Raw genomic sequence first — 26,859 nt, forward strand, 5'->3', positions numbered from 1 at the left:
CACGGGGTTGCCCCATGAAGTGGGACCATAAATGGGGGAAGTGGAATAAATACAGAGGGGACATCTGCATTTCCCCTACGGTAGAGCTGCGGAGAGAACGGCAAACCTTGATGGCCCAGTTGACAGCAGAAGTGGGGTCTCCTGACACTTAGCAGACAAACTAACGCCAGGTCTAGGTCATTCAATAGGTCAAGATATGTAACCTTTTTCTTTGACAATCTATTTTAAAAGTGGCTTGGCTTTGAACTGGGGCAGTGAACTACAACACTCCTTGCTCACCTCAGATGTGAATGTTAACCTATCAGAACCATGGGAGAGAAACACTACTATGTTTCCTATGTATACTATGTACCGATGCAATATTGTTGGAAAACAACTAAAAAGTTTTTTTTTTTTAAAGCAAACCCACAGATTAACTATGGAACACTCTACCATCCACTTCTATTTTCCGCGCTTTTTAAAAGCTCTCTTGAAGGATGCACTACGCCTGTAAAACCTTTAATGAAAGTCAAACAGTATTCAGAGTTGAGGAGTGAAAGTACTTTTTCCTTGTGCCTTGGCAGAGGAGGTTCCGCAATAGATATGACTAAACCAACTTTAGGAATTATACCCTCCCTGGAAAAGGTGTGGCCTAGATAGGTCACAATCCCACCCTAAATTGGCACCTCTCCCTCTTCAGAAATAATTCACTCTTCTGTAATCCCTCTAAAAATCGCATCAGCATCTCATCATGGTCTTTCTTACTTGCATAATAGACTAAGATGTCATCCTGTAAGACTTTCGCCTGCTTGATGTCCTCCACCACCTTCATAATTACACGACCGGAACATACTGCTGCCCATGCCGAGCCAAACCACATACATATAAACCTAAAAACCCCTAATGGTTTGGCACATGATGTGAAGGGTTTAGATTCTTCTCACAGTCCTACCAGGTGATACAACACAGAAAGATCTAATACCACTAAATATCTGAACTCCCTTCAACATAAACAACTTCTCAGTGACATTCAGTAAAGTTTGACTATTAAGCTAAATGCTCTTGTTTATTTCACAAAGGAGTATGCACAACCTGTTTTTCCCACTATCTTGTGGCTCCAAAGCAACTACAGCGAGTCACCCTAAAGATTTAGTATTGTTAACTACACCACAACTCATTAGCGCTTCCAACTCCCTTTTCAAAGATTCCAGTATCCTTGCGGACTCTATGGACCACCGTCTGTACTTTAACCAATACAATGTTCAAATTCTCTGAACTGGCCAATACCATCCCTAAAAACGAGTGGGAACTGGAAAATGTCATCATCTTCACTTAGCTGTACAACCATAACTAATTGATCAGAGGAAATGGTGTCTTCAGCCCATCAAATGATCCACTGTTTTTTGACAGATCTTAGCCACTGTTTGTATGCTCTTGAAACATCACAATCATCCATTAGGTCCTTAAAATCATTCATATTTAACATCATATTTTTGACTCCATTCTGGAACTCTTTAATCTGCAAAACAACTCACCCCTCCTCTCATTCTTGATCAAGAAGATTCTTACAAGGGTTACAGTAATGCCATCTCCAGCTGTACTTCATGTAAGAGGAGGTCTTTGCAAAATATGAGGGCTATCTGCAAAATGTATATTGCTGCCACATCTGTGAGATTTACATATGTTGCTACCAGACACACATGTGGGTTCTATATCAACGTATGTGTCTTCAAAACATCCTTAATGCTGCATGTCCCAAACCTTGCAACTTTCCTCTTTTTCTCATTTCCCTCACCCAATCTGCCATGTGCTCCATCCCCCTTATAATAGCAATTGCCGCTTAAGGGAAGGATTTTTTTGATTATTTGTAAAACACTCCAACTGGTCTCTAGTTAGAGTTCCCTAAACATGCAATTCCATGCCATACTACTTAGGCTTGCAACATAGTTACATTTTTCTCAGGCTAGCCCTGCTGCCATCAAAACAAACCATGCTTCAGAATGGCAGAAAATGTCTCTTCGTCAATCGCCATTAGACTTGAATCAACCAATTGTTCCACCATGCCCATGGAAATAAGGGCTCACCAGTCTTGGAAAAAAGCTGTGGTGCATGAGACATCCTTGCAGCTGCCATACCTAAAGGACCTCAAAAACAATTAACACAAGCTCATAAAATGAAATAAAGCAACTGGCTGAATTAACTAAAATAACAAGGAAATAAACTATTTGATTGTATGCAGTGCCAATACAGTAGTACAAGGTCACTTTCCCATGTTCACCAAACTCAAGATAGACTGAGCGATGTTCAAGACAATTCACACTGACAGTGCAGTGTTTAATACAACACTGTCAACAGAGCTCATTCATCTAAGACTATTCCTAAATCCACCTAGAACTCCAGTGCAGCAAACAACCCTCACCGGAATTTCCAATCTTGAGCATTATCCAATAAATCTCCTCCTTTTTTGGCACAATGTGTGTGTTGCTGCGCTTTAATCGGTAGATCACCTCCTCTTTTCACACACCATGAGTGCGTACTACAGCATTATACGGATGAAGAAAGCGTCAAAGCGACCACTGTGATTCTTAAAAGGACAGCCAGCAAGACCCAAACAGGGGATAAATGTATGCAATAACTTCATAGAATAGAAAAAATTGAATCCAGCCTCATTCATGTAGAACAGGCCTAGTCGCCTGGAATGCTGGCAGATAAGTCACAGAATTAGTCAGGTGACTTTTAAATAACGGATTCTTGTTTCGGAGCCAAAGTGGCATGTAGGACAGCTATGACCATAATTCAACAACATACTCACAGTGCAAGGCAGGCAAAAGGTGATGGATTTATGAGCAGCAAGAAATGCGAATCGACCACATTCACAATTTTGGATCAATTACAGGAGTGTATGTTATTGAGAACCTGCAGGTGCGCTCATCTCCAAATCTAAAAGCTGTTGTGTTCTCCAAATGATGAATCCAAAGTAGCACAACACTGTATTGGAGAAGTGGTACGTTTTCATGTTCATCTGAGAACAGAAGGGAATGCCAAAAAGTCAGTGTGGGAAGGTCAGCTATGTTCAAAGAGGAATGCTTCAAGAAAGTGACCTTGAGTAAAAAATCTCCTAAGGGGTTTTTAGGTTTCACAATTGATTTGTCTCAATTTCTTTCTTTTGGCTTAGAAACCTGATACTTATCTCAAAGCATTGCCCATTAAGCCCTAATAAGGGCGAACTCGATCCTGGGTGGCTTGCGTTCCAGTAGAGGGAGGGCCTTGCCAGGATATTCGGGTTGGACAGATGGTTCCAAACTGATGTGGCATGGTGTGCAAAATAATGATGGACTGGGGATGCGGCCCGAATAATTACCAGTGGCTGAGATTATTTCAAGCATTATATACATTACTTTTTTGTATACTTCAGTCTACACTTAACTTGGCATCACTACTGCTGCCTGCATTTATTACTGTACCTCTACCCCCACCTATACGCTAGAATCTCCCACTTTACTGATACCCTATTGCTTTAGTCATCACCTAACTCGTTTGATTCTTAACTATACCCTAGGACCTTCCCCCCAAAAAACTACACCCTAGTTCTTCTATACCTACCTAAAATGCTTGAATCGCTACAATGACTTATTCTGTAGTATTTCTATCCCTATCTATGCCCCTATACGTTGACTCTTACCTATACCCCTGTTTCTTTACTCCTTCCATAAATCAGGTTGATTCTTTCTCCTCACCTGTTTTGTTGTGTAATTTTATTATCCCGCTTACACCCTTATTTTGCGGGTTTCTTGTTTTAGAATGTTTTACATTTTTTCAAGAAAAATGGTTTCCCTCAATTTTGGGAATTCTTCAAAATTGATTTTCCCCCAGCCTGGCTTAGTCATGTTGGTATTCTTCATTTTGAAAGCTCTCCACCATAGGGTATAGCAGAATGAGGCATGCATGGTTGATTTGATTGAATGTCATATCTGTACTGTTGATTTCTTTCATGGAATCGCATCCAACTGTTTCGTCCCAAGAGGTGGCAGTGAGTGTAATCGATCAGGAGCAAGCACTGAACAATGTGATCTACCTGTGGCTCATTTTGTCTAAGTATGCCTTAGTGTCTACATCAATTTGGTCTGCGACACCCATTTGTCTGGTGAATCGGTGTCCAAGATTTTTTATAAGAAATCAGTGTTCTAGGCCCTGAGTACTCTTGGGCTTAACGGTTACAGAAGTACAGGGGATCTTCGAGTCATGTCATAAAATGTGGATATTCCTAGTTGGAGTGAAAAATAATTTTGCATGTACTTAATGAAAACAGACGCGAATATGATCCACTCCAGGGTAATGGCTTGCACGTAAATATTCCCGATCAATTACCTACCCCAGTTCCTTCTCACTTTTCAAATGAGAATTTATTGGAAAGAATTGAACATCTTATGAAGTCCTTAATGTCTCCACTCATGGAAAGGGTAAAATGTTTAGGGGAAAAAATGGACAATATGGAAAAAATAATGCACACTTTTAATACTAGTTCTGGCCAAGCGGAAACTAACTTACACCCCAAGGACAAACAAAAAATTGATTTACATTCTGGTAAAAAAAGACCAACACCAACTCGCTCTACCACTCCGGTATTGTCCATCCCGCCCGCTAACATTTTATCAGCTCCCCTGGGGATTTCCGAATCCAGGACAACAGGGGCAGCTGCCCCACACAGGGATGCTGAGCCCGTAAGCCGTGTAACAAATACCTCTCATACCTTAGGTCCCTCTAGGGACCGTTCCATACAACCAACCCCGTTGCAGTCTCTCTCACATATTGATTTACCCCCACAATCAACTCCTTACACTGTTGTTTTAGTTGGGGTACCAGAGCTATCACAGGGCAAATTAGAAACTTTTTTTGAGCTAAGAAATAAAGTTGCTCATTGGTTGAATACGAACAGACCATTACCCATTTCTATGTCCGGAGAAATCCTATTCGCAAGAAGGTTAAGTTGGGTGGGCCACAGGCCAAAGGATATTTCAGGAGATTGTATCCTAATAAATTTCAGGGATAGGCGAGTGATCCATCATATCTGTAATTTTTTTCCATCTAGTGCCAATACCAAGATTCAAGTTAGGGATCTGACTTTTTTCTATCCCCAACCTTCTTCCCACCTATCAGACATACACTCTCGTGATTTAACAGCTCTGGTCAGAAATGAGGCCCCCAGACTATGTTATAATATTCCGACTTTCAATCATTACGATCAACTTTCTGATCTGGAGAGAGTGGATTGACTTAAATCAGATGGCTTGTCAGCTATGCCCATGTGTAATCCACCTCCCGTTAGTGTAGAGTTGGACCATCTTCTTGAGGGCTTTGAAACATCTGGGTCCCTTTCTTCACCCATTGTTCAGTCTCTTAATCAGGTTGATTCGTCAAGACTGCTTCCTGACGGAGTGACCCATAAAGATGTCTCATTGCTTAATATTTTATTTTGGAACGTTGCTGGCCTTCGTTCAAAGGTTTTGAACGACCTCTGGCTTACTTTCATTCAGGATTTTGATATCCTCTGCTTTCATGAAACTTGGACTCCCACTGAAATACATCTCCAGGGCTTCAAAACATATTTTTCCCCAGCCTTACCTTCTCCCTCTGGCAGGGCCAAGGGGGGCCTGACTATTTTTGTTTCTAACACCCTCCGTTTTACATCAATAGTCCCAATAGCGCTGAAAGCAAATTTTCAAATTCTTCTTCTTCATTGGAATACTTGTAAAGCCCTAGTTCTAGTGAATTTTTATAATAATCTTTCTGCTTCCGATTTGGCGAATGTAACTAAGGAATTACAAGGTCACTTTCAAGAAATATTTTTAAAAACCCACAAGGAGTTAGTTCTAATATGGGGTGGGGATTTTAATCAAAATCTTTGTACGCATAGTGATAATATAGTGTGCGGCATAGTGGATGAGAATGATGATCCAATACCTCACTTCGCGCACACCTCTACTGGATATCTCTTGAATGAGATATTGAGCGGAACAGATCTTACACTAGCTAATAATATGTTGAATCCACCCACACCCGTGTTACCAACTTTTAATGGAAGAGGCAGGCCATCCACCATTGATTTTATATTTCTTTCGATGGCAGCAGGTAAAGATCTCTCTAACTGCAAAACACACGATATCGCCATTAGCGATCATTATCCTATTAGTCTCGTTTTAAAAAATCCTAATACTCGAGAGAGGTTTAATATTGAGGGAACTTTAGCCCAAAATAATCTAACTTTAGACAGACTGAACGGATATTCACTAAGATGGGAAAAGGTTGAACCCATGGCTATTACAATATCTTTAGTCAAAAAATTGGGTCCAGTGATCAATAAATGTCTTGATCCAGGTATTTTTAACGAGGGAATCATGGATAACTTTGCAACACTATTGATTGCAATAAAGGATTCCCTATTAGTAAAGAAAAAAAATGGAAAACCTAAGGGATGGTTCGATTCTTGTTGTTCCAAGGCGCACAAGAATTTAAAAACTGTCCTCCAAAATAAGGCAAGGAATAGCAAGGAAATTGCAGCCTCCAGAATTAAATATAAACAAGCGTTAAGGCATAGGAAAAATAACCTAAAGAAAGAACTCCTGGATCAATTACATAAAACATCCATTCTTGGGGACACCGCTGCCTTCTGGAAGGTTGTCAAATCCCCTTTTCTAACCGATTCTGCGCCAAAGCCAACTGTTGAGGTTGCAATAGACGATCAAACTTGGCTTGGATATTTTGAGCGGATATTCAGCCTTCCCTCAACCGCTGGCCCTTTAACACTTTCCAGATTATATACCCCGAATTTCCCTCTGTCTATCAATATTCGATATGAGGAGGTGGAACAAGCCTTAAAAGCTAGTAAAAATGGTAAAGCCCCGGGCCCCGACGGGGTCCCAATTGACTTTTTTAAATTCATGATGGATTTATGGCTTCCAATTTTAACGAGGGTTCTACAAGCTTCTTGTGCAGTAGGCCCCATTGATTCCTGGACTAAATCAATTCTTGTCCCCATTTTTAACAAGCATTTACAATGCAATGGTCTCGGCATTGGTAAAGTTAGAGCTATTGGCATTGCTCATGACATTATTTTTGTTTATGTTTTTGTTTTTAAAACATTTAAAGAAACGGCATTGTTATTTACAATGTCAATAGCTTAATCACTCTCAAATGCGAGACCTATTGCATTTGCACCCACACACAGAGCCACCTACACACACACTGATTAAGCTATTGACATAGTAAATAACAATGCCGTTTCTTTACATGTTTATAAAAAAAAACATAAACAAAAAAAATGTCCTGAGCAATGGCAATAGCTCTAACTTTAACAATGCCGAGACCGTTGCATTGTAAATGCTTGTTCGCTAGCCGAGACCTAAAAACTAAATAAAACATGTTCCGCAGAGGAAAATACAAGCAGCCTTCATTTTGTGTTCAGGCAGTGTTCTTGAGTGTGTACAGTTTTCCCCTTTAATATGGTTGTGAAATCTATGCTTTCAGGCAGCAGAAAGGAACCCCCTTGCCAAACAACACTTGGAAAGAGCAGGGGGAAGTGGGTGGGGGGAGTGGATGCGATGTCCTCGCGCTACCCTTCGCTCCACCCATGCACAAACTTGCAAAGCTATAAACCATCGCAAAGTTATTCCTGTACAGCATCCCATTAACCCCCCCCACTTGTGACCATTGTGCCGCCAGGCACTCTCGTAGCGGATGCATGGGGGACTATGGCAATAAGAGAGGCCATCATGGCAAGAAGGGGCATTACTCTTCTGACCATCAGGTGGCGATCCGGCACAAAAAGAGGCAGTGGTATAGTTAACTCAAGTAACTATACTGCTGAATTTCACTGGTTTATGTCCCAGGGCAGAAGCTCTGGTGTCATGCCCTGGGGCTGGCTATACACTTCCTCTGCCCTCAGCTGCCCTGGAGGGTCATCCTTCACCACTGTGCTTGTCTGATCGTGTCACTTTGAGATTTGGCGGCTGCTACTTCTACATTTTTTCTAGTGCCACCTGTTTGTGGTAACTGGGCGCTCAAAATGCATTGCATGTAAAAAAAGCGAACACGCCCCTTTAACGAAGCGTTCACTGCACGGCAAGAAAACAATCGATTTGGGTATTGACACAGCAGCAGGTTAAACTTAAATAACCTGTTCACGTAATACAGCCGCCTGGTTACCAAAATTAGCCCTGGTACTGCGGCCGACTCCTTCCCAGCCTTTGCAACAGAGGGGCGGCTCGGGTTTGTGTACTCTCGGCCAGACTGTTACATAATAGGCTGTTTGCTCTCGACCGGAGACCCTGCTAATCCGGGCACAGCGCGCGCACTTATGTCATCAACTAGGTGCTAACCCTTTACATGTCCCTTTCCTGAATGCTGCCACCTCGCCCATGCACCTTCGCCTCACCCTGATTATATACGCCTCCACTGCAGCCCTCTAACCAAGTGCTGTCCAATGTTATGAACCCAATGTTGTTCACCCACCCTGATGCCCTTCCAGCCAGTGCAGACCACAAGCAGCTCTGTGCCACGTATCCCCCCTCTACCTGGACTGCACCCACGGTGTTCCACTCCCTCTTCTGCTCTCCCCCTCACCTCCTTCTCGGCCGCTGTTACTTCAGATTGCGAACACTTCCGGCACCCACCTCCCTCCCGACATCCCCGGCGTGGAGTAGAGGGTGGGGCAAGAGGGGTGGGGCTAGGAAAGTAGCCTTAGGAGCGCAGGCTAATGTGGGCCGGAGGGGTTAAGGCGGTGTAGAAGAAGCGAGGGCATGTGGGAGGAGTAGTTACTGAAATATCAAAGGTGGGATTTATGGTCGTGATATGGTTCTTTTTCAATAAGAGGGCAAGTGTGGTGCTTCAATAACCGATTCGGCGTGAACTGCCTGAAGTTACTACGGAATATAGCATTGTAGACCGAGAGACACGGTTCTGATTAGAGGGATAGAATTCAGCGCTTTGTAATGTGCGGTACTATATTGGAAAGATACTGAATAATTATTATCAAAATGCTAAAACATGTTTATCCCACAAGCAGACGTCAGGGTAACCCCCCTCCTCCTCCTCCTCCTCTCTACGCTAAAGATGGCCGCTTCGAGATCACAGCGAGGCTTGTCCTTTTTCCATTTGTACACTTCAGCGGAGGCGGGATATCAGGCAAGCTCCTCGGCCCTTATAAGAGCTCAAACAGCACTTCAGAGCGAAGGGTTGGTCATCGAAATTACGTTTTATCTGGCATGGCTCCGTTATAGGAATTAGCTCCACGGGCTAAAGAAAAGCTCCAAATACAGCCGAGGTCCGCCTGCTTTGTGATGTAATCTATAGATTGCATTAAAGACAACCGCTCCTTGTATGGGTAAGCTTTTTGTCGGCGATTGAGGAGAGCGACTGCTAATTTCGAACGGAGGCAAAAGGCACACCATCGCCTTTCTCCGAGGCAGAGAAGAACTGCCTCGGAGAAACGCAGCGTCCTTTTCGGATTCGGGGGCGTGTTTTGCTGTTGTCTCCTCCCTGAGACTTTTCGCCAAAAACACGCCCCCCGATCCGAAAAGGACGGGGCATGATTGGAGTGACGGGACCTCTTCTCCAATGGCTGGCCAGCATTTACGAGGCCAGCCAATGGAGAACAGGGGAGAAGAGGGGCGGGTTCAAGCCCCTCTTCTCCCAAGTCATTAAATCTCGGAGCGAGACTGCGCAAGCGCAGCCTTCGCAGCCGAGACCTAAAAAGGGGGACCGTCACTTGCCATCCTGTTACCGACCTATTTCTTTATTAGACTCACTCGGGAAAGTGGCCGGTCGTATTATCCTAGAGCGCTTGCAGCAATGGGCACTGGATAATAAAGTTCTTTCTGATCTTCAGTATGGCTTTCGCGAGGGCTTGGGAACTACAGAGCAAGCCCTTAACCTCTCCTTGATGATAGACAAATATGTTAGTGCTAAAGGAGGGGCCCTCTACTTGGCATATGTGGACCTCTCCGCAGCATTTGACTGTGTCAACCACACCAAACCGTGGATCATCCTGGAGAATATGGGAATAGAGGAGCCCCTAATACTTTTCCTGCGCGGACTGTACTCAGGTGCCACAGCCCGCGTGAGATATGGCTTGGGGGGTGAGGTGACAAAACCGTTTAGAGTAGAGCGCGGTGTTAGACAGGGATGCGTCCTGGCCCCATTTTTATTCAACTTATACACAAACGGCTTGGAGAAAGCCATGTTATCTGGGGCAAAGGACCTCCCCACCATAAACAATCGTCCCATACCGGCCCTACTCTACGCGGATGACGCTGTAGTTCTGGCGCGAACTCCGCTTGAACTGCAGCGTTCCCTCACGAAATACCATTCATTTATGGAGAACTTGGACCTGAGGATTAACATTAAAAAAACATTTATAATGTCCCTCGGGTCATCGAAAAAGAACAAAATGTCTATTTCTGTAGATCACCAAAAAATAGAGATCACTAACACGTACCCATACTTGGGTATTGTTTTCAATCAAACATGCTCCTGGAAGAGCGCCATCGAGTCTAGAAAACTCACTTTTGCAAGAACAACTGCCGCTTTGGTCAATTTTGCCAGCAAATTAGGTAGACGACCCACTGTTGAACTCCTGGAAATTTACAAGGCAAAATGCATCGGTAGCGTAATTTATGGGGCGGGTGTGTGGGGCTACGCTATGATTGACGAGGTCCAAAGGGTGGAAAACAGATTCCTAAGATTTCTCCTTGCAGTCCCGCGGTCTACCTCAACCTATGCATGCCATTTAGAAGTAGGATTGCCCTTTGTAGCAGATCTAATAAGAATCCAACCTTTGTTACTATGGCACCGCATTTGGACCTCTATAGACACTACCTTTACCCAAGGGTTCATTAAAGACTGTATCGCCTTGCATAGAGTACATAAGGTCAGATGGATTGCTTATGTAAAGAGATTCTTAGGTGATTTGGGCATGATCCAGTATTATCTTTCCCCCTTGAAAATTGCTGAAATTCCCAGGAAGCAATTTAAAAAGTTGTGCCTCGCTCAGCTTGAATCCCTGAGGTTAACTAGCGAAGCCCACAAACCCACAGTTCAATACTCCTTACTGACCCAAACGACCCTCTTAATTCAGCCCTATCTGACTTTTAACATTACTGATTATGAGAAATCTCTTCTAACAAGGCTTAGACTGAATGTTTTTCACCACTCGGTTACCTTTCCTATTTCTAAATCTTGGGAAAGACATCTTCAACTATGTCCCTGTGATATGAGTTCTTCTCAATCCACAATGCATACAGTAATGTTTTGTAAATTTTACAATGACTTGAGAAAGCAGTGGTTAACCCTGATTTTTAAAATTTGGGGTTTACGCAGATGTCGTCCCGCTTTTCTTGTCTTGCAACTATTGGACACCGAGTTGTTTGCTAAACAAAGTTATTTTTTTGAAATTGGTAGTGAAACATAGGCAGAATTTGTGACTTGTTAAATAACTTTTTTAAATATTTTTCTTTGGTTTTAATATGTTTGCTTCTTTTACGCTGAAAACCTTGAAGCTCTTGTCAACTGTTTTTCTATGTACTTTTATGGTTGCCTTTTTGGCTCCCGAATAAAGATTGATTTGATTTGATCTGATCCCACTTCATGAATAATATATATTACTATTTTTAACGCCACCTAAAATTATTTAAGTTAAGGGTTTCCTTTTGGTAGCAGGAACGTTAGCAGTGGAATGACCTCCTTTACTGGCCAGGGAGAACACTATATATCTTTCTTATACTGATAACTGACAGTATCAGCCCTTTTACCTTGTTCAGCAACTGGTCATACTATACCTCCACTTTCTTACCTAAATCTTTAGTATTGTTAAGCCCAAACATTTAATATTATCCCTGATGTATTGGGTATTGTGGCACTATTCTAAACCAGTGCTTACTTGTTAATGTTTACTGTAAAGCCATATAATTGGGCCAAATGATGCACGTTTCATCAATTGAGTTGAGGAAAGAAAATCCCAATATATCATTATATCGTCTATATAAAGCACTATGGGACTGATGTACGAAAGAGCTTTTCCCATCCTAAGTCTGAGATATTGTGATCATACACATGACCCTTTCTACCTTACACCCACTATTACCAAAAACCGTCATTTTAGTGCCAACCTCATGCAGTGTCCAAAACGTTCTAAACAAGGTCAAGTATTTTTTGTTTATACATATTATTTTAAAGGTAAGTAGATATTTCTTATGTGCAACCCCTTCTCAATGCCTAAATTCTACTATTTTTCATCCAATTGCCATTGCCTATCCGTGTTTGTTTTGCACACATCAGAACTAATGAGTACTTGAAAAAGTCAAAAACGTAATACTGTTGCGATATCAATGTCAATACAGTAGTATCTTACGTATTACAGTATATTTTAAATAATTCACAGGGATTTTATAAGCTTTTCTCCACTGAGACTGAAGGGGACCCTTAGGGGCAAGTTGTATTTCTGTATCGAAGTCAAATTGTTCCTACTCATTAATAACAGTATCTCACAGCAACTGAACGATTTAACTTTTAACATCAAAATTCAACTCCACCTCTTACAAAAGGTTTAGATACCTTAAAATATTCCTGCAAGATATATTGTATTGTCCATCTAAGTGGTCCACAAGAGATTTCTTTGTTCTCTCTGGGGATTTATAGATGGTGCATTATAAGCCATAATCAGCTTTGTTACTCGCACTACGTTTTGAAGGGCTTTTTGGTCCACATTGTCAACTTGTCCAACTTTTTCTCACATCTTTACAAGGCTATTTAATCTTTCCTTAGTGTACCTCAGATACCTCAAACATGATTATTACATCTACATTCACTTTTGCCGCAGTTTTCACAAACGGTTACTCTGCCCCTCTTAATCCCACACCTTCTCTCTACTCCATGTTTTACTGAATTATGAGTTGCCCAATTTTTCTGATCTTATACCCCATTTTCCTCATCTCTAAGAGAATTAATAACGGAGTGGAGTGATAATGAGCTAGATGAGGGGCGCATACTCTGTTCCGGCAATACTGTCTGCTTCCCTTTGGAAATAACACACAACTATCTGGGCCTGTCCAGCACCCATGTTCAGACAACTGATCCCACCCTCAGAAATTCGAATAACATCGTGGGAGTGGGTATCAGATATGTTTTCTGAGCACCACCAATTCATGAGATCGCCAACAACCCCTCCCTTACCATTTGCTGACCCACTGGAGATAAACACATGGATGAGGGGTTCTTAGGAGACTGTTCACCAAATATCCTTTTCTGAGAACGACCAAGACTTTTTCTGCCTGCTCTCTAATCATACACATCCCATCTACCCTCAGCTTGAAACTCACTCATGCCAAATGATTCTATTGGCAGAAAAGAAACTAGTCTCCTGCCATGTATTTTCTTGTCTCCAAATAGGGGGCACCTTGCCACACTTAAAACACACAACCTCCCAATATCAGCACCTTTACTGCTCTCACTACCCAATACAACATTGCTCCCCCTGTAAGGTCTACCATGTTCCACTGAAACATATACTTGGGTACTTCGGCCATGTAAGATGCTAAATGCAGCGGCATGACGAGACCTGGGTCTTATGCTTACAGTGCTCCAGAATTGAAGCTGCATCTCTGATGAGACCTAAAAAAGCTGCAAGCGCTTTGAGGTTGGACATGTCCTAGCAGTTCAGATAAAACCAGTCCTAGTGAAGAAGGTCCAAACCAAATTTAAATAAGGTCAGTGTCTGTTTTTGCACAGAGAAGAAAACAAGCATTGAAAATGCAATAGGCCTCGCCTTTTGTTAAGTTACAGCCATTTGCTCTCCTATATAATACCATTAGCAAAGCAAATGGCTTTAACTTAATAAAAGGCGAGACTTATTGCATTTTCAATGCTTGTTGTTTCTCTTTGCACATTCTCCTGCAGAAATAATCACCTTGGCTCTCCCATAGGTCTTTGCTTTTATCACCACATTCCCATCTTTTGTTCTTATTTAAGGATCCAAATTTCACCTCTTTCCCTCCCACTCCCTTCATATCACTACCTTCACATGTAAGCTCCTCTTGATGCCACTCCTTTCAGCTATCTTTCCTCACCACTTTTATCTCTCTTCCGCATCTTCCATCCGAATGCCCACCTCTCCCACTATAATTGACCCTCCCCCTTTCAGCTCCGTCATTGTTTAGTGCCCCCTTCTAGTTTCCGCTTTGCTCTTTTCTCCCTCCCAATTATTGCCCAATCATTTTACCTCCTCTTTTCCCTTTTAATCACTCCCCACCATCACATAATCCCTTCTCATTTCAGACTCCTTTCCGGGCCACCCAATTACCCTCACTCACCCCGTCCTTTTCCGACTTCGTCGGCTCTATTTCTGTGCACATTACTCCCTCTGTAACCATATCTTCACTAAACTCGATCCATTCTAATACTTACCGTTCGCCGCTACAGACCCCGCCCGGGCATCGACAGAGAAGACAAACTAAGCGCGACATAGAGGGAAGACAAGCTCTGTGCGGCATAGAGAGAGAGGAAAGACTAAAAAAGGTCCTAGCCGCAAGGAAATACGACCTAAGTTGTAGCAATAGCGACGGATATAATGGACTTAAAAACCATTCACTGGGTGTGGTAACTAAAGACACAAGCATTGGCATAGCCAATAGGTCTCGCTTTTGGGACTGTATAAGTATTTAATTATGCAACTGTTGCATGGCTAAACACTTATAAGGTCCCAAAAGCGAGACCTATTGGCTATGCCAATGCTTGTTTAGATTGATTACACGACAGCTGCGCTGTCAAACCAGACCTAAAGAAGGACTCAAATTTGGTGTGGACACCTTCTGTGGGGGGGAAAGGTTATGAAGGTATGAACGTGAGCTACTCCTAACTTCCAAACGTCCAAAAAAGGGCTTAGCCCCCGTGGGAAAGCCCTGGCAGTAAAGAGTTTAACCAAACCCAATGAATCTCACGTTGTCGGAGCACTAGCTGGTACGATAAGTCACTGGGGCACATTCTCACTAATTGGGTGAGAGTGTTGTGTCCTCGCACTATCTGGTATAAGTCACTGGAGCACATTTTCACTAATTGGGTGAGAGTGTTGTGTCCTGGAGCTCAGCATGGTTTATGCGTATCATATTATTGACTCGCACTTGAGAATCTCCCCAGCTACGTCTTTTTGTCAGTGAAACATCGACTATTATCACGCCATCTAAAAGACGGCTTCCGTCAGCTGGGCATGTGGTGCAGCCGTGCATGCCCAGTGTCCATCCATATGGAGTGTGAAAAAACAAATATTGCGACGGCAAAGTCACTGAATTCGGCGAAATCAAGACTCTTGGGGGCGAACTGGCGAAGCCCTTGAGAGTAGAATGAAGAGATTTCAAACTCCCTATTCCAATCATTAAAGCAGAGGTTGCATAAATTGAAATGTAAAGATACCGCTGGTGACAAATGCAGTAACCTCAAAGTCACAAGTTCGAATTCAGCCGCGGCAAGTTAACGTTTCGATATTTCTGATGGGAGCAAATGTGGTGCTATATATTAAGCAAGGGCGACATCGGTTATGTAGAGTGCCTAGAGCAACGGTACACGGCGCTACATAAAAAGATCTGCATTGATATTACATGCATGTCGGGTGTCGCTCTTTCTAACACGTGAAACCAGGGGGAGGGCTGGGTGAGCCACGGTAAACTCTAAAACAGCATTTGCTAATCAACAGGGGCCAGCAGCGGAGCGCAACAGGAGCTTAGAAATGCGACTCGAAAAAATACACACCTCAGCAGCGCAAGCAACCGAAATAAATGCAGACACAATGAGGGATTCAAACAGGTCGAAGAGATGGCGCACAAGCAACGCCAACAACGCCTCCCGCTTTTTTTCCCTTTTAGAGCCGTCCCAGTTGGACTGGCTCGCCTGACTGGTTTCTTATCTTTATGGTTTTTGCTTTGATCGCCATAAGTTGGCAGGGTATGCTCAGACGTGAGTCCCTTGCTCACTTTGCCACTGGATTCAAGCAAGCCTGCCTGAAGACGGCTGAAATGCCAGAAACCGGTCCTAGGAAGCTTGTTTCCGGTCCAGGGAAGACATGGCTTGGCAGTTCGGGCTGGACTGTTCCCATGAGGCACAGGGTCAGACTGATTTGCATATGGCCATGTCTGAACTGGGGTGGCAGAGTGGGCTAAAGAACGGTGATGGATTAAACCCAGATCAGTTGACTGGGGGTGAGTGCTTGCAATGTTCAACACTCCGTCCATCATTTCCTTTGGTTTTTGCTTTGTTCGCCATGAGTTGGCAGGGTATGCTCAGACGTGAGTCCCTTGCTCACTTTGCCACTGGATTCAAGCAAGCCTGGCTGAAGATGGCTGAAATGCCAGAAACCGGTCCTAGGAAGCTTGTTGCCGGTCCAGGGAAGACATGGCTTGGCAGTTCGGGCTGGACTGCTCCCATGAGGCACAGGGTCAGACTGATTTGCATATGGCCATGTCTGAACTGGGGTGGCAGAGTGGGCTAAAGAACGGTGATGGATTAAACCCAGATCAGTTGACTGGGGGTGAGTGCTTGCAATGTTCAACACTCCGTCCATCATTTCCTTTGGTTTTTGCTTTGTTCGCCATAAGTTGGCAGGGTATGCTCAGACTTGAGTCCCTTGCTCACTTTGCCACTGGTTTCAAGCAAACCTGGCTGAAGACGGCTGAAATGCCAGAAACCGGTCCTAGGAAGCTTGCTTCCGGTCCAGGGAAGACATGGCTTGGCAGTTTGGGCTGGACTGTTCCCATGAGGCACAGGGTCAGACTGATTTGCATATGGCCATGTCTGAACTGGGGTGGCAGAGTGGGCTAAAGAAAGGATGATGGATTAAACCCAGATCAGTTGACTGGGGGTGAGTGCTTGCAATGTTCAACACTCCGTCCATCATTTCCTTTGGTTTTTGCTTTGTTCGCCATAAGTTGGCAGGGTATGGTCAGACGTGAGTCCCTTGCTCACTTTGCCACTGGATTCAAGCAATCCTGGCTGAAGACGGCTGAAATGCCAGAAACCGGTCCTAGGAAGCTTGTTTCCGGTCCAGGGAAGACATGGCTTGGCAGTTCAGGCTGGACTGTTCCCATGAGGCACAGGATCAGACTGATTTGCATATGGCCATGTCTGAACTGGGGTGGCAGAGTGGGCTAAAGAACGGTGATGGATTAAACCCAGATCAGTTGACTGGGGGTGAGTGCTTGCAATGTTCAACACTCCGTCCATCATTTCCTTTGGAATTTGCATGTGTTTGGCCCCATAAAGATAAAAAAAAACTTTTATGCCAGCAGTAAGTCGGGGCAGCCAGTCCAACTGGGACGGCTCTAAAAGAGAAAAGTGTACGTCACTAGACGCTCTTCTCCAATGGCTGGCCACTGTTTAGCATAATCGGTGACGCCAGCCAATGGAAAAGAGGGGCGGGGCTTAAAGCCCACTAGAGAAATCTCCTCAAATCATTAAATCTCGCCAGCGAGACTGCGCATGTCTGCGCAGTCTTACGCCAGGCGAGCCCTAAAAAGGATAGCCAGGAAAGGACTCCAGAGTAATTACTAGAGGCTAAAGTTAATTCATTCTCCACCCCTCACTTTTTTTCTCCAACAATGTAATTGTATTTATATAGCTCTTACTACCCCTGACGAAGCAGTACACAAATCTCTGTATGGGGGTGAAAATGTTATGCTCAATTTAATATGAATGGGTGCGAATCAATTTACAAAATAATCGAATGATTATGTTCATTTACATGACGTGTATCTCAACACTCCGATAAATCTTTATGAATGGCAATAGACATCAATACAAAATATCAGACGATTATGTTTTTTTTTAATAAAATAGGGATTTTCCTGCTTTTATCCCATTTATGGTCAAAATCCTTAATTTCCGTTATATGTATCAGATCAAACATAACTGGATGCAAAATGTAACCGAGTAAAAAGTGCTGACTGGTTGAGGGTGTCATACGTCATATGAGGCACCTGGGAGCTAAGCTGAATACATATAATTATAGTCTGGAAAAGCCACTAACAGGCACAACCCCAGTCTGGTCAAAACAACCTAAAAAGAAGTGCGATCATATGCAAGGGCCTCTGCAAATGAAGTGGAGTTTCAAAAAAGTGTGCAGTTGCTAACCTTGTTGAACACAGTGCATGCACAGTCCATATAGGTTTGGAAGGGCAGTTTAAAAGGCACTGAGATGGTATCGGATATATATATATATATATATATATATATATATATATATATATATATATATATATATATTTATATACAGATAGCTAGAGAGAGATTTCATTGCGCAGACCATGATAAGAGTGAAGAATCTCTATTTGTTCAACAGCAAGATAAAATGAACGTACGTGCTGAGATTTGCATTGCAGCCTAATAAATAACACAAGTGTTCAGCTAATATTCTCACTGCTTTACAATATGTTCGAATATATCGAAGTCTGTTGTTCCTATAAAATCAAAAAAGAAGGAAACGGCAGTACAGCGTAGACATGCTTCGGATTTTCCGTGTTCCGTTTACAAACGCAGACGTTGGAGGTGGTTAGAATAAATGGTAAAAATGAATCTCACCCAGTATTGCAGCCATCAGCAGGCAAAACTGCAAGCTCCTAAGCGACTCCATGCCAGCTGCCTTCGAAAACAATGTAAAATAACGAAGACTGATTTAAAAACGAAGTATACAAAAGCAAGAGAAGCCTAGGATAGGCGATGGAGTGTGATTTGCATCGGTGCAGCGAGCCGCCCCCGCCTCCTCCTCAGTCACGTCCTCTCCCTCACAGGCTTCATTCCCCGACTCTGGCAACCGCAAGAATCACCCAAGAAAAATTCCAAGACATCTATCCAATGCTATAAACCCATGGTCATTTCGTGGGGAAATAAGTCTGTTAGAAAACGATTTAAAGCTAAAACGAAAGGAGAAACACCCAGCAGCTTTGCCCCTCCCATTTTCTTTCCCTTTTGGTTCGTCTCGCGCTTCCCCGCCCATTCTCATATTACTTAATTAAATCGTTCACAGAAAGATGCATCTTATTGACACGATTGTCCTTGCATCATTCTGTTGTACAATTTAGAGCACTAATGGGATGTTGCAAAGGACTCGGATGAAGTTAAAATTAAACGTTTCCCCCTGGACCCGTTTCTCCGCCCCATTACACCCCTGCTCCTCACAACAAAGTTGATGCAACCACTGTCAAAATGGTACATTTCCAAAGGCATGGTAAAGGAAGGGTTAAAGAAAACTATTGAAAATAGTAAAATGTGCTTCTTGTTACACACCACACATCAAAAGAAAAGGAAATTTTATTCTCTATAAATGGGTTTGCTATACATGTAGAACCTCTATTGTGTGAGAGTTTCAATAATAATAGCGCCACCAGCAGCTGGCACTTCTTGTCACAGTATGGCACAGACATCGTGTTAAACGACCGCTGAAGAGCCCGCCTTTTTCCCACGGGGTGTCTGGGTGACTACGACAGCCTCAGCCAGCGGCTAGATAAATGTGATTTACATGTCAGTGATGTGAAAGCGAGGGCTGAGACGCACGAAACGCTTCCTTCACTAACGAAAATATGGTAGCCATTTTACAATACACTGGTTACCGCCTAAGATATGGTAAAGGCTAGCTTCCGGGGAATCGTTTTAATAAATATATTTTGTATAAAAAATAGAGAAGATTTCATGATACACTCTGTTGTGTAATTATTTCATAAAGCATCATTTATTGTAAAATCAAGAAAAAAATAGTACGGTTTCGTAACTAATTTAACTATAATAATTTTGTTCTAAAACTATTAGACGTTTTTTGCAATTTTTACATCTGGCTGGAATGGATCACTGCAATTCCCAGTCGTCTGCCACCTGTCATAGACTGGCTGCACTGGTCTTTCTTGTGTATTGGTTCTTCGTTTTATATTTACATCAAGATAGCCTTTTAGCCGCCTGCTTTTCACTCAATCCTTTCGTTGCATTGGTATGGTGTCTGTCTCAGGTTTACGACTATGAGGGACAACGTCGTAGCAACTGTTGAGCCCATTTGCTAGCTCAGGGGTGTACATTGGCGTTTCAATAGGGTTGTGTTTGGGTGAGCGACAGGCAAGACTTAAAACAACTGTTTTGTTGTTTGCTCAACAGTTGGCCCATTATACACATTTATGTAGCTGCCAAGTTTTCAGATTATATATGTGTGGCATTAAACTGGTTTCAGTGGTTGGGACATTAAATCGAAGAAGCAACGTCGAATCAATCTAATTACCACTCTATTCTACCATAATTTATAGTAAAATTGAAGATAACAAGTAACAAATTTTGGGCATCCGAGTTCGCTGATTGGACAATCAGGGATCATCCTTTTGGTTTCTCACAAAAGTGTCTTTTGGGTTATGACCCTTGTCAGTTCCGGTTCACACAACAGTCTTTGTTCGGAATACTTGGACGACGTCCCAGACTGTCCTTGAAAGGTACGTGTTCATCTGGAGTCAGGTCCAGGCCACTGTGTATCTGTTATCAGCGCAGGCGCACTTCACCCAAGCCTTGTTCAGCGTTGGCAGTCGGGTTAAGCACCAAAGTCAGCCATCTTTCGGCGGGTCAAAATGGTCAACTTAAGCAAAGAAACACAAAAACGTAATTAATACATAGAAATGACTAATTAAATGTTATTCCCCCGCTAATACCCATATGTGTGTGTATTTATCTAGCCAAAAGCAACACTCAATGCGGTTTATACTTACTAAATAAAGCACAAATCACAATTACATCACCAAAGCAACATATATCATGCAACATTCTAATTTTGCATAACCCGCTCCAGCAGAGGAAGGGAGAGGGAGAGACCCCCCCCACCCCGGACAAAAGGGTGCTTTTTAGGTCTCGCTCCTAGCGTTGCAGTGCGTGGCACTGCTCGCGCAGCCAGAGACCTCTTGTAGGGGGTTTGAAAACACTCGTGCGTGTGCTTTTCCTTTTGGGCCACACTATTGGCCTTTGCATGCGTCTTTTTATCAAAGACAGCACGCAATTGGCCAAAGGCGGGCGCATTGCTCTGCCTATGGCCTATTCGTGTCTGTCACGTGCAGCATCCCCATGTGGTTTCAATTATCGTGCCCAGACACGGGCGCGATAAGTGAAACCACATGTCTCGCTGTGGTGCGCGCGCGGGGTGGAGCAGGTAAAACGAACATTTTTATACCTTCTCTATTTTGCATGAATATATTAATTACTTAATCCTTCTAAATACTAATTTGTACTAATTGTTTGAAGTGTTATCACTAATCAACCTTACACCTTGATAAACACAAGATACACGGGTACTTAATGCAAATTGCATGGCTAAAATAATTCTAATGACTAACTGTGGTACGCATATTAACTGTAGAATGTGGTGGTATAGAAAATTGCATGATTTATGTTGCTTTTGTGATGGTTTGTGCTCCTGGTACTGCGTAATGGTGAGTATTATTGCTTTAAATGTCGCTATAAGCTAGGAAGATACTAATATACATTAGTGTGGGTTTAAATATTAGAATCTTCATTTCCGTATATTAATTATTTTTTTTATGTTTGTTTTGCTTAAGTTGGCATTCGGGCCTACTAGGCTGCAATATTTAAAATGGAGTTCGGAAGTAGCCACCGTCGTGTGAGCGCGATGCCTACTGCGCAGACTCTGATGGCTCTGAAGATCTCCAGGCGACCTCCAAAGTGGTTACCGTGTTCCTTGTCAAGGACAGGAACGTGGAGTATTGCCAATGCTCAGCTAATGTGAATGACAGAAAAGGACAATGAAAAACCTGTATTCAGAGGTTTACATGTTGTTACTTCGGAACTTTTCGCATGAGAACTGAATGACATATTCAATTTCCTGGGAACCAAGAAAACCCTGGGAACCAAGTCCAATATTTCAAATTTTAGGAGCTTAGCCAATCGGAGCCCTTCGATTCTCAGAAAATGTTGCAGGTTATCCTAGAATTTATTATATAAGGGGAACTTTAGAAGAGGGTATAGACTAGTGCGTTCTAGAAGCGCGTTCCAAATTTCCGTTGGTGACTGCTGGTGAGGAGTGTCGATTTGCTAGCACGATTGCCTGGTCCTTGTGATACCTTTGGGACTGTGTCGTGCCAAGCGAAATAACTTTTCCCGGACTTATTTGGGTCTTAGCCTGCAATTGAATGGACGATTTGACCAGAAGGGATTTGATTTATGCAGGGATGACCAAATTGGGAAAATGGTCAAAATATTCATTGATCTCTGATTTGATTAAAGCCGCTTATGCCAACGTAAGAGAATTAATTAGATAAACTAAATATTGATTAACTAAAATGAGTTTGTGACTCTTTTAATAAGGTATTAATTAATCAAAGGTTCCGAAGCTTTGATGTGTTTTAGCTGGTTCTAAATCACCATCAACCAGTCCAACAAATTGGTCCATTGACCAAGTGGTGGAGTGCCTTGATGTCAAAAGTTAGGATTCTACAGCGACAAATGTTTATAATGTAAAGAATTTTTATTCCTATAGGTAATAAGGTACCCCCACATGTCCAGCGCATCTTTCCTCCTGTGCGCAGATTCGGAGTGTGACGTATGAGTGTTGGTGTTATGGGCCCCACCAATGGATGCATGTGTGAATGAGTTAGTGTGATGATGGGTCTGTGACGCAGGGAAGATATGTAAATTTGCCTTTTTCCGCTGGAGCACGCGCACCACCACTCGCGGGCTTGTTTGCTTGTTGTTCCCCGTCGCCGCGAGGGCTCGAGCAGCATGGAATGAGGGGTAGCCCATTTAACGCATATTAGGGTGCCCTCGGGTGTATGACATCACCGGACACCGAAGAAGGCGCAGAGAAGTCAGAGCCGGGCCATAGAGAGCTTTCAGTAGAACAGGACCGGTAAATGTATACTTTTGTTTCTTTTCCACAACATCTTTTTACTTTTCCTCTTTCTACTATCATGTCAATATCTAGCATTTCGCTTTCCAGATATGCAACTTCGGCCAAATACACCCCTTTCTCTCTGTCTGTTAAAACTTGCATTCAGAATCGTATTTCCGTTTACCTTTCTAGATATTCTCTTCTTTTGTTTCTACCTAGAAAGCGGACCACCGTCGACTACTTAAACTGCTCTATGCCTCTCACATTTCCCCCCCTGGTGCCCCTCTCCGGTAGCCACTGCTCTCCTGACATTATTAATGATGTATTAAATATACTCATGCGCTTCCGTGAAGCACTTGACCGTGAAGTGAAATGAAACAATGTTAAAGTGCTCTTCACTCAGGAACGTAGATGCCACGTATTAAGTCGACCTTTTTTTTATTTTTATTTTTTACTTTTTTCTCTATATGAGAGACAGGGTTTAGAGAATGAACAGATAGGCCCGTTCCCATGGCTTATTCGTAAATAAATGCATAAATAAAATTACAAAGTTAAGATCAATGGCCCTGCGCTTTTCTAAGCAACACGCCCCCAGCGCTGCTAAGAAGCCACTAGGCTGCTTAGCCTCGACTCCACCACATGCCTTTTCTTCTCCGATCCTAAACGCCCTTTTTCTTTATCTCACATTTTCACTTCCTTTCTCGTTTTTATTTATATTGAGTTAATAAACTTTGTTCAAAAATATTTAGTTACTTTGAGCATGTTTCACATGCTAAATATGTCCCCTGCCCCCTTGCACAGACGCTGCGGGAAGTGGGCGCTGTGTTAATGAGGGAAATCTCCTTGGATGCTTCTTCCATTGCCTCTCTCTCAGTGCCCTTTGTGTTGCTTGCGTTTTTTAAGAGACACAGTATCAACTTCATGGTTCCTTAATTTATCAGAGTTGGAAGTGACTCTATTCACTACTGAATGTTAGTCTCATAACTAAAACAATAATGGCGTGTATGTTGTAAACCCTTAGGAGCTTGCCAGTTGTGAAGGCTTCCACCCAGAATCACGCTGCATCAATATTTTGGAATAGCGACCCCCCTCTCAGGGCTGTGATTTGGGACTGCGTTCCAGGTAATGTTTTTCTTCTTGTTAAAGCATTGCACGCCGCGCTTGAAAAGATAACCTGAGCCCTCCATATGGTGTGCAGAATTTCCACTCTCTGATGCGGCTGCCTACAGAATACAAGCATGTTCAATGCAGTGGTCTTGCATTTGCGAGAGTTTGAGCTATTGGCATTGTAAATGACAATGCATTTTATTTGTGTGTTGTTTTTCAAAACCGATAAATAAAAGGCATTGTCATTTACAATGCCAATACCTTAAACTCTCGCAAATGCGAGACCTATTGCATTGCAAATGCTTGTTGATTCAGTGATAGATCACAAGGAAAGGGCCTAGATACATATCGGGAAGGAGACAGGGCTAATAAGGGAATCATAAAGAGTATGCCTGGGAGCCCGGAATTAACCTTTTGATGTACACATCACTGTGGCGGATATCCAGGTGTGAACTCTAGGCACTCCCATGGCCTGTGTGGTGGGATTATCAGCTTCAGAGTTTCTCCTGCTGTAACATGCAGCCTTTAAAGAGGAAGAAGAGAGAGAAAAGTGAGTAAAGAAGTGAAAAAAGCAGAACCCCAGCATACAACTTCAAACACCAAGGCCCTAAATCACATTTGGTGTTTGGAAATGGATAATTGAAAGGGGAGGTTGAGACCCCAAAATGTGTCATCTGCCAAGCAGCTAGATGGGCTTTGCAAGGAAGGGGAGCTCTGCAAGACTTCTGACTGTGCCCAGAATTGGGGGCCAAGGCCTGCTAGTCTCCCTGCTGGCTGAGGGGGGATCACCCAGGGAAACCAAGACCGCCTGCTCTGAAACCTCGAACACCAGTGCCTGCCTGATTGCCAAGAATAGTGTGCCCTGTGAGGAAGAGGAGAGCAATGAAAGGAGCGCGGTCCAGTGGAGACAGTGGGGAGGCAGGCGAGTGGACTGCTGGTGCGAGGTGTGAGGAGACAGTTGCTGCACCAATTGGGTCATTGCCTGTGTGCAGATTCCAGACTGCGACCCACACATGCCGTGCGGGGGCTGCTGTGAAGATAACTGTGAGCAAGCAGGCGGTGCGGGGCAATTGAAGCAGTGTCCCAGCTATGGCGGGGACTCCATATGCCAGGGGGGGCTGCCATTGTACAGATTACCATGTGGTGAGGCTCGGCGCCATGGCTAGTGGAGTTACTGCAAACCTGTATACCAGGAGGAGCAATTGTGGTACAGACTACAATATGAAGAGAGTCGGTGTCTTGCCGGTGGAGTTACAACAGCCCCATATGCCAGGAGTAGCTGCTGATGCTTAATTGGTTGCAAGGATCGAGCCATCGCCCGAGATACCTAAACCGTGACCTGTGGGTCACTTCAAAGCAAGAAGAATTCAGTCAGAACTGCCCCAGTGGCACTGAGAAAGATGTTGTGTGTGCACCTCTGCATCACCAGGAAATCCAGCCGGTAGCACAGGAATCCAGAATCCCCTTTACCACCCTGTGTAGGGAGTTCAAGATTTACTGTGCAGGAGGAGCTGTAGAGCACCTACAATCGCTGCTGGAGCCGGCCCAGTATGCTCAGGGGAGAGTCGCATGCAGCCGACTCCCAGCACAGGACCGGAGCAGTGTAAGAGCCCGTGGTTGGGGCACTCGCTGGGACGCTGCTGGCATGGGTAAAACTAGTTACAGGCCTGTTGGGCCCCTGGGAAACTTGCTGCTGAGGGTGCTGCAGTGCCAAGACACTTTTGACTATTTCACAAATAGTCAGAGTGTACTCTTAAGCTTAGGCCTACTAGTGAGCATTCCAGTAAATGGAGAATAATCCCTACCACGTTATGAAGAACTGGTGGGAGATGAAATTGCTAGAGAAACACTATAGCTCAGACCTCAAGGGGAAATGTGTTATTGTTTATATATGTTGTAATATTGCTTTCAATGCGTAGAGTAAGGACAATTATACTTCTTTTTTACTATAAAAATAAGTATTTGACTGGACATTGATTTTATTGACATTTCTGTGTGCTCTTTGAGTTTATAAGTCGTGGTTACTGACCTGTATTCACACTCCCCTCCCCCTGAGGGAGCATTGGACTGCTCGACCATAGTGACCACTGAGTGTCAAGTGCAGAATGGGTACCTGGCCCAGTCGCTCTGGATCCACAGTAAGTCGGATCCTGGGACATCAGAAGTAAAAGGTTTCAACCCCCACGGTTGAGCCCAGTAATTTCTGCATACCCCGTGGCCCTCTGAAAGGGGTTCTGACAACATGTACCTCCAAACCCTCTTTATGCTTATGGCACAGCCTCCTTTCTGTTGTTCGATGCCTTTTCTTGACTTGTTGAAAATCAGTTCAACTATTTTACTTCATAAGGCAAAATCTGTGTGCATGTCAAAGTTTGCTTTTACTCAAAAAGTTTCTGAACCCCGGACCACGGATGCACAGAAGGTTGTACATGTTCATTGCATGGCATAGTGTGAGGTCCCAAACATCATCATTGGTTTATGAACCAAAGCAATTTGAAGGGACATGGGAACCAAAGCACCATAATTACACACCCAAGGGCACCCTAGGAAGAGTCCACCTCTTATTGGTCTGTAGTCAGACATTCCCCAACATATCACTCAGACACATAGGGCCTCATTGAAGATCAGTTGAATAACTCCAGAGGAGTTACTCCACACCCATTTACAAGTTCATGGGGGTAATTGATCTATTCTGGGACAAAGGATGGTTAGAGAAGAGGTTAGATATAAACAAAAGATTATCTGAAGGCTGGGAGGGAAGCGGGACTGAAACAGGTTATAAAAGGCAGTGAATAGAGAACTGGATGTCTGTAGAAGAAACTATGAAGCTAATACAAGTACAAATAACAGGAAGGTAAAAGCAAGGAAACAATAGA

The 26,859-nt window shown here is 43.4% G+C and overlaps 1 protein-coding gene across 1 annotated transcript in view; it reads right to left on the reverse strand.

Annotated features, from left to right (window-relative positions):
* Positions 1-18,985, reverse strand: part of IGSF8 (immunoglobulin superfamily member 8) — a 162,703-nt gene extending 143,718 nt beyond the window's left edge. The window contains exon 1 of the mRNA XM_085637156.1: positions 18,592-18,985. Coding sequence (XP_085493282.1) covers positions 18,592-18,643 — 52 coding nt within the window. The 5' untranslated portion in view covers positions 18,644-18,985. The remainder of the gene's footprint in view (positions 1-18,591) is intronic.
* Positions 18,986-26,859: the final 7,874 nt, after the last annotated feature.

The sequence above is a fragment of the Triturus cristatus genome, chromosome 12 (assembly GCF_964204655.1).
Source record: "Triturus cristatus chromosome 12, aTriCri1.1, whole genome shotgun sequence".
Taxonomy (NCBI): domain Eukaryota; kingdom Metazoa; phylum Chordata; class Amphibia; order Caudata; family Salamandridae; genus Triturus; species Triturus cristatus.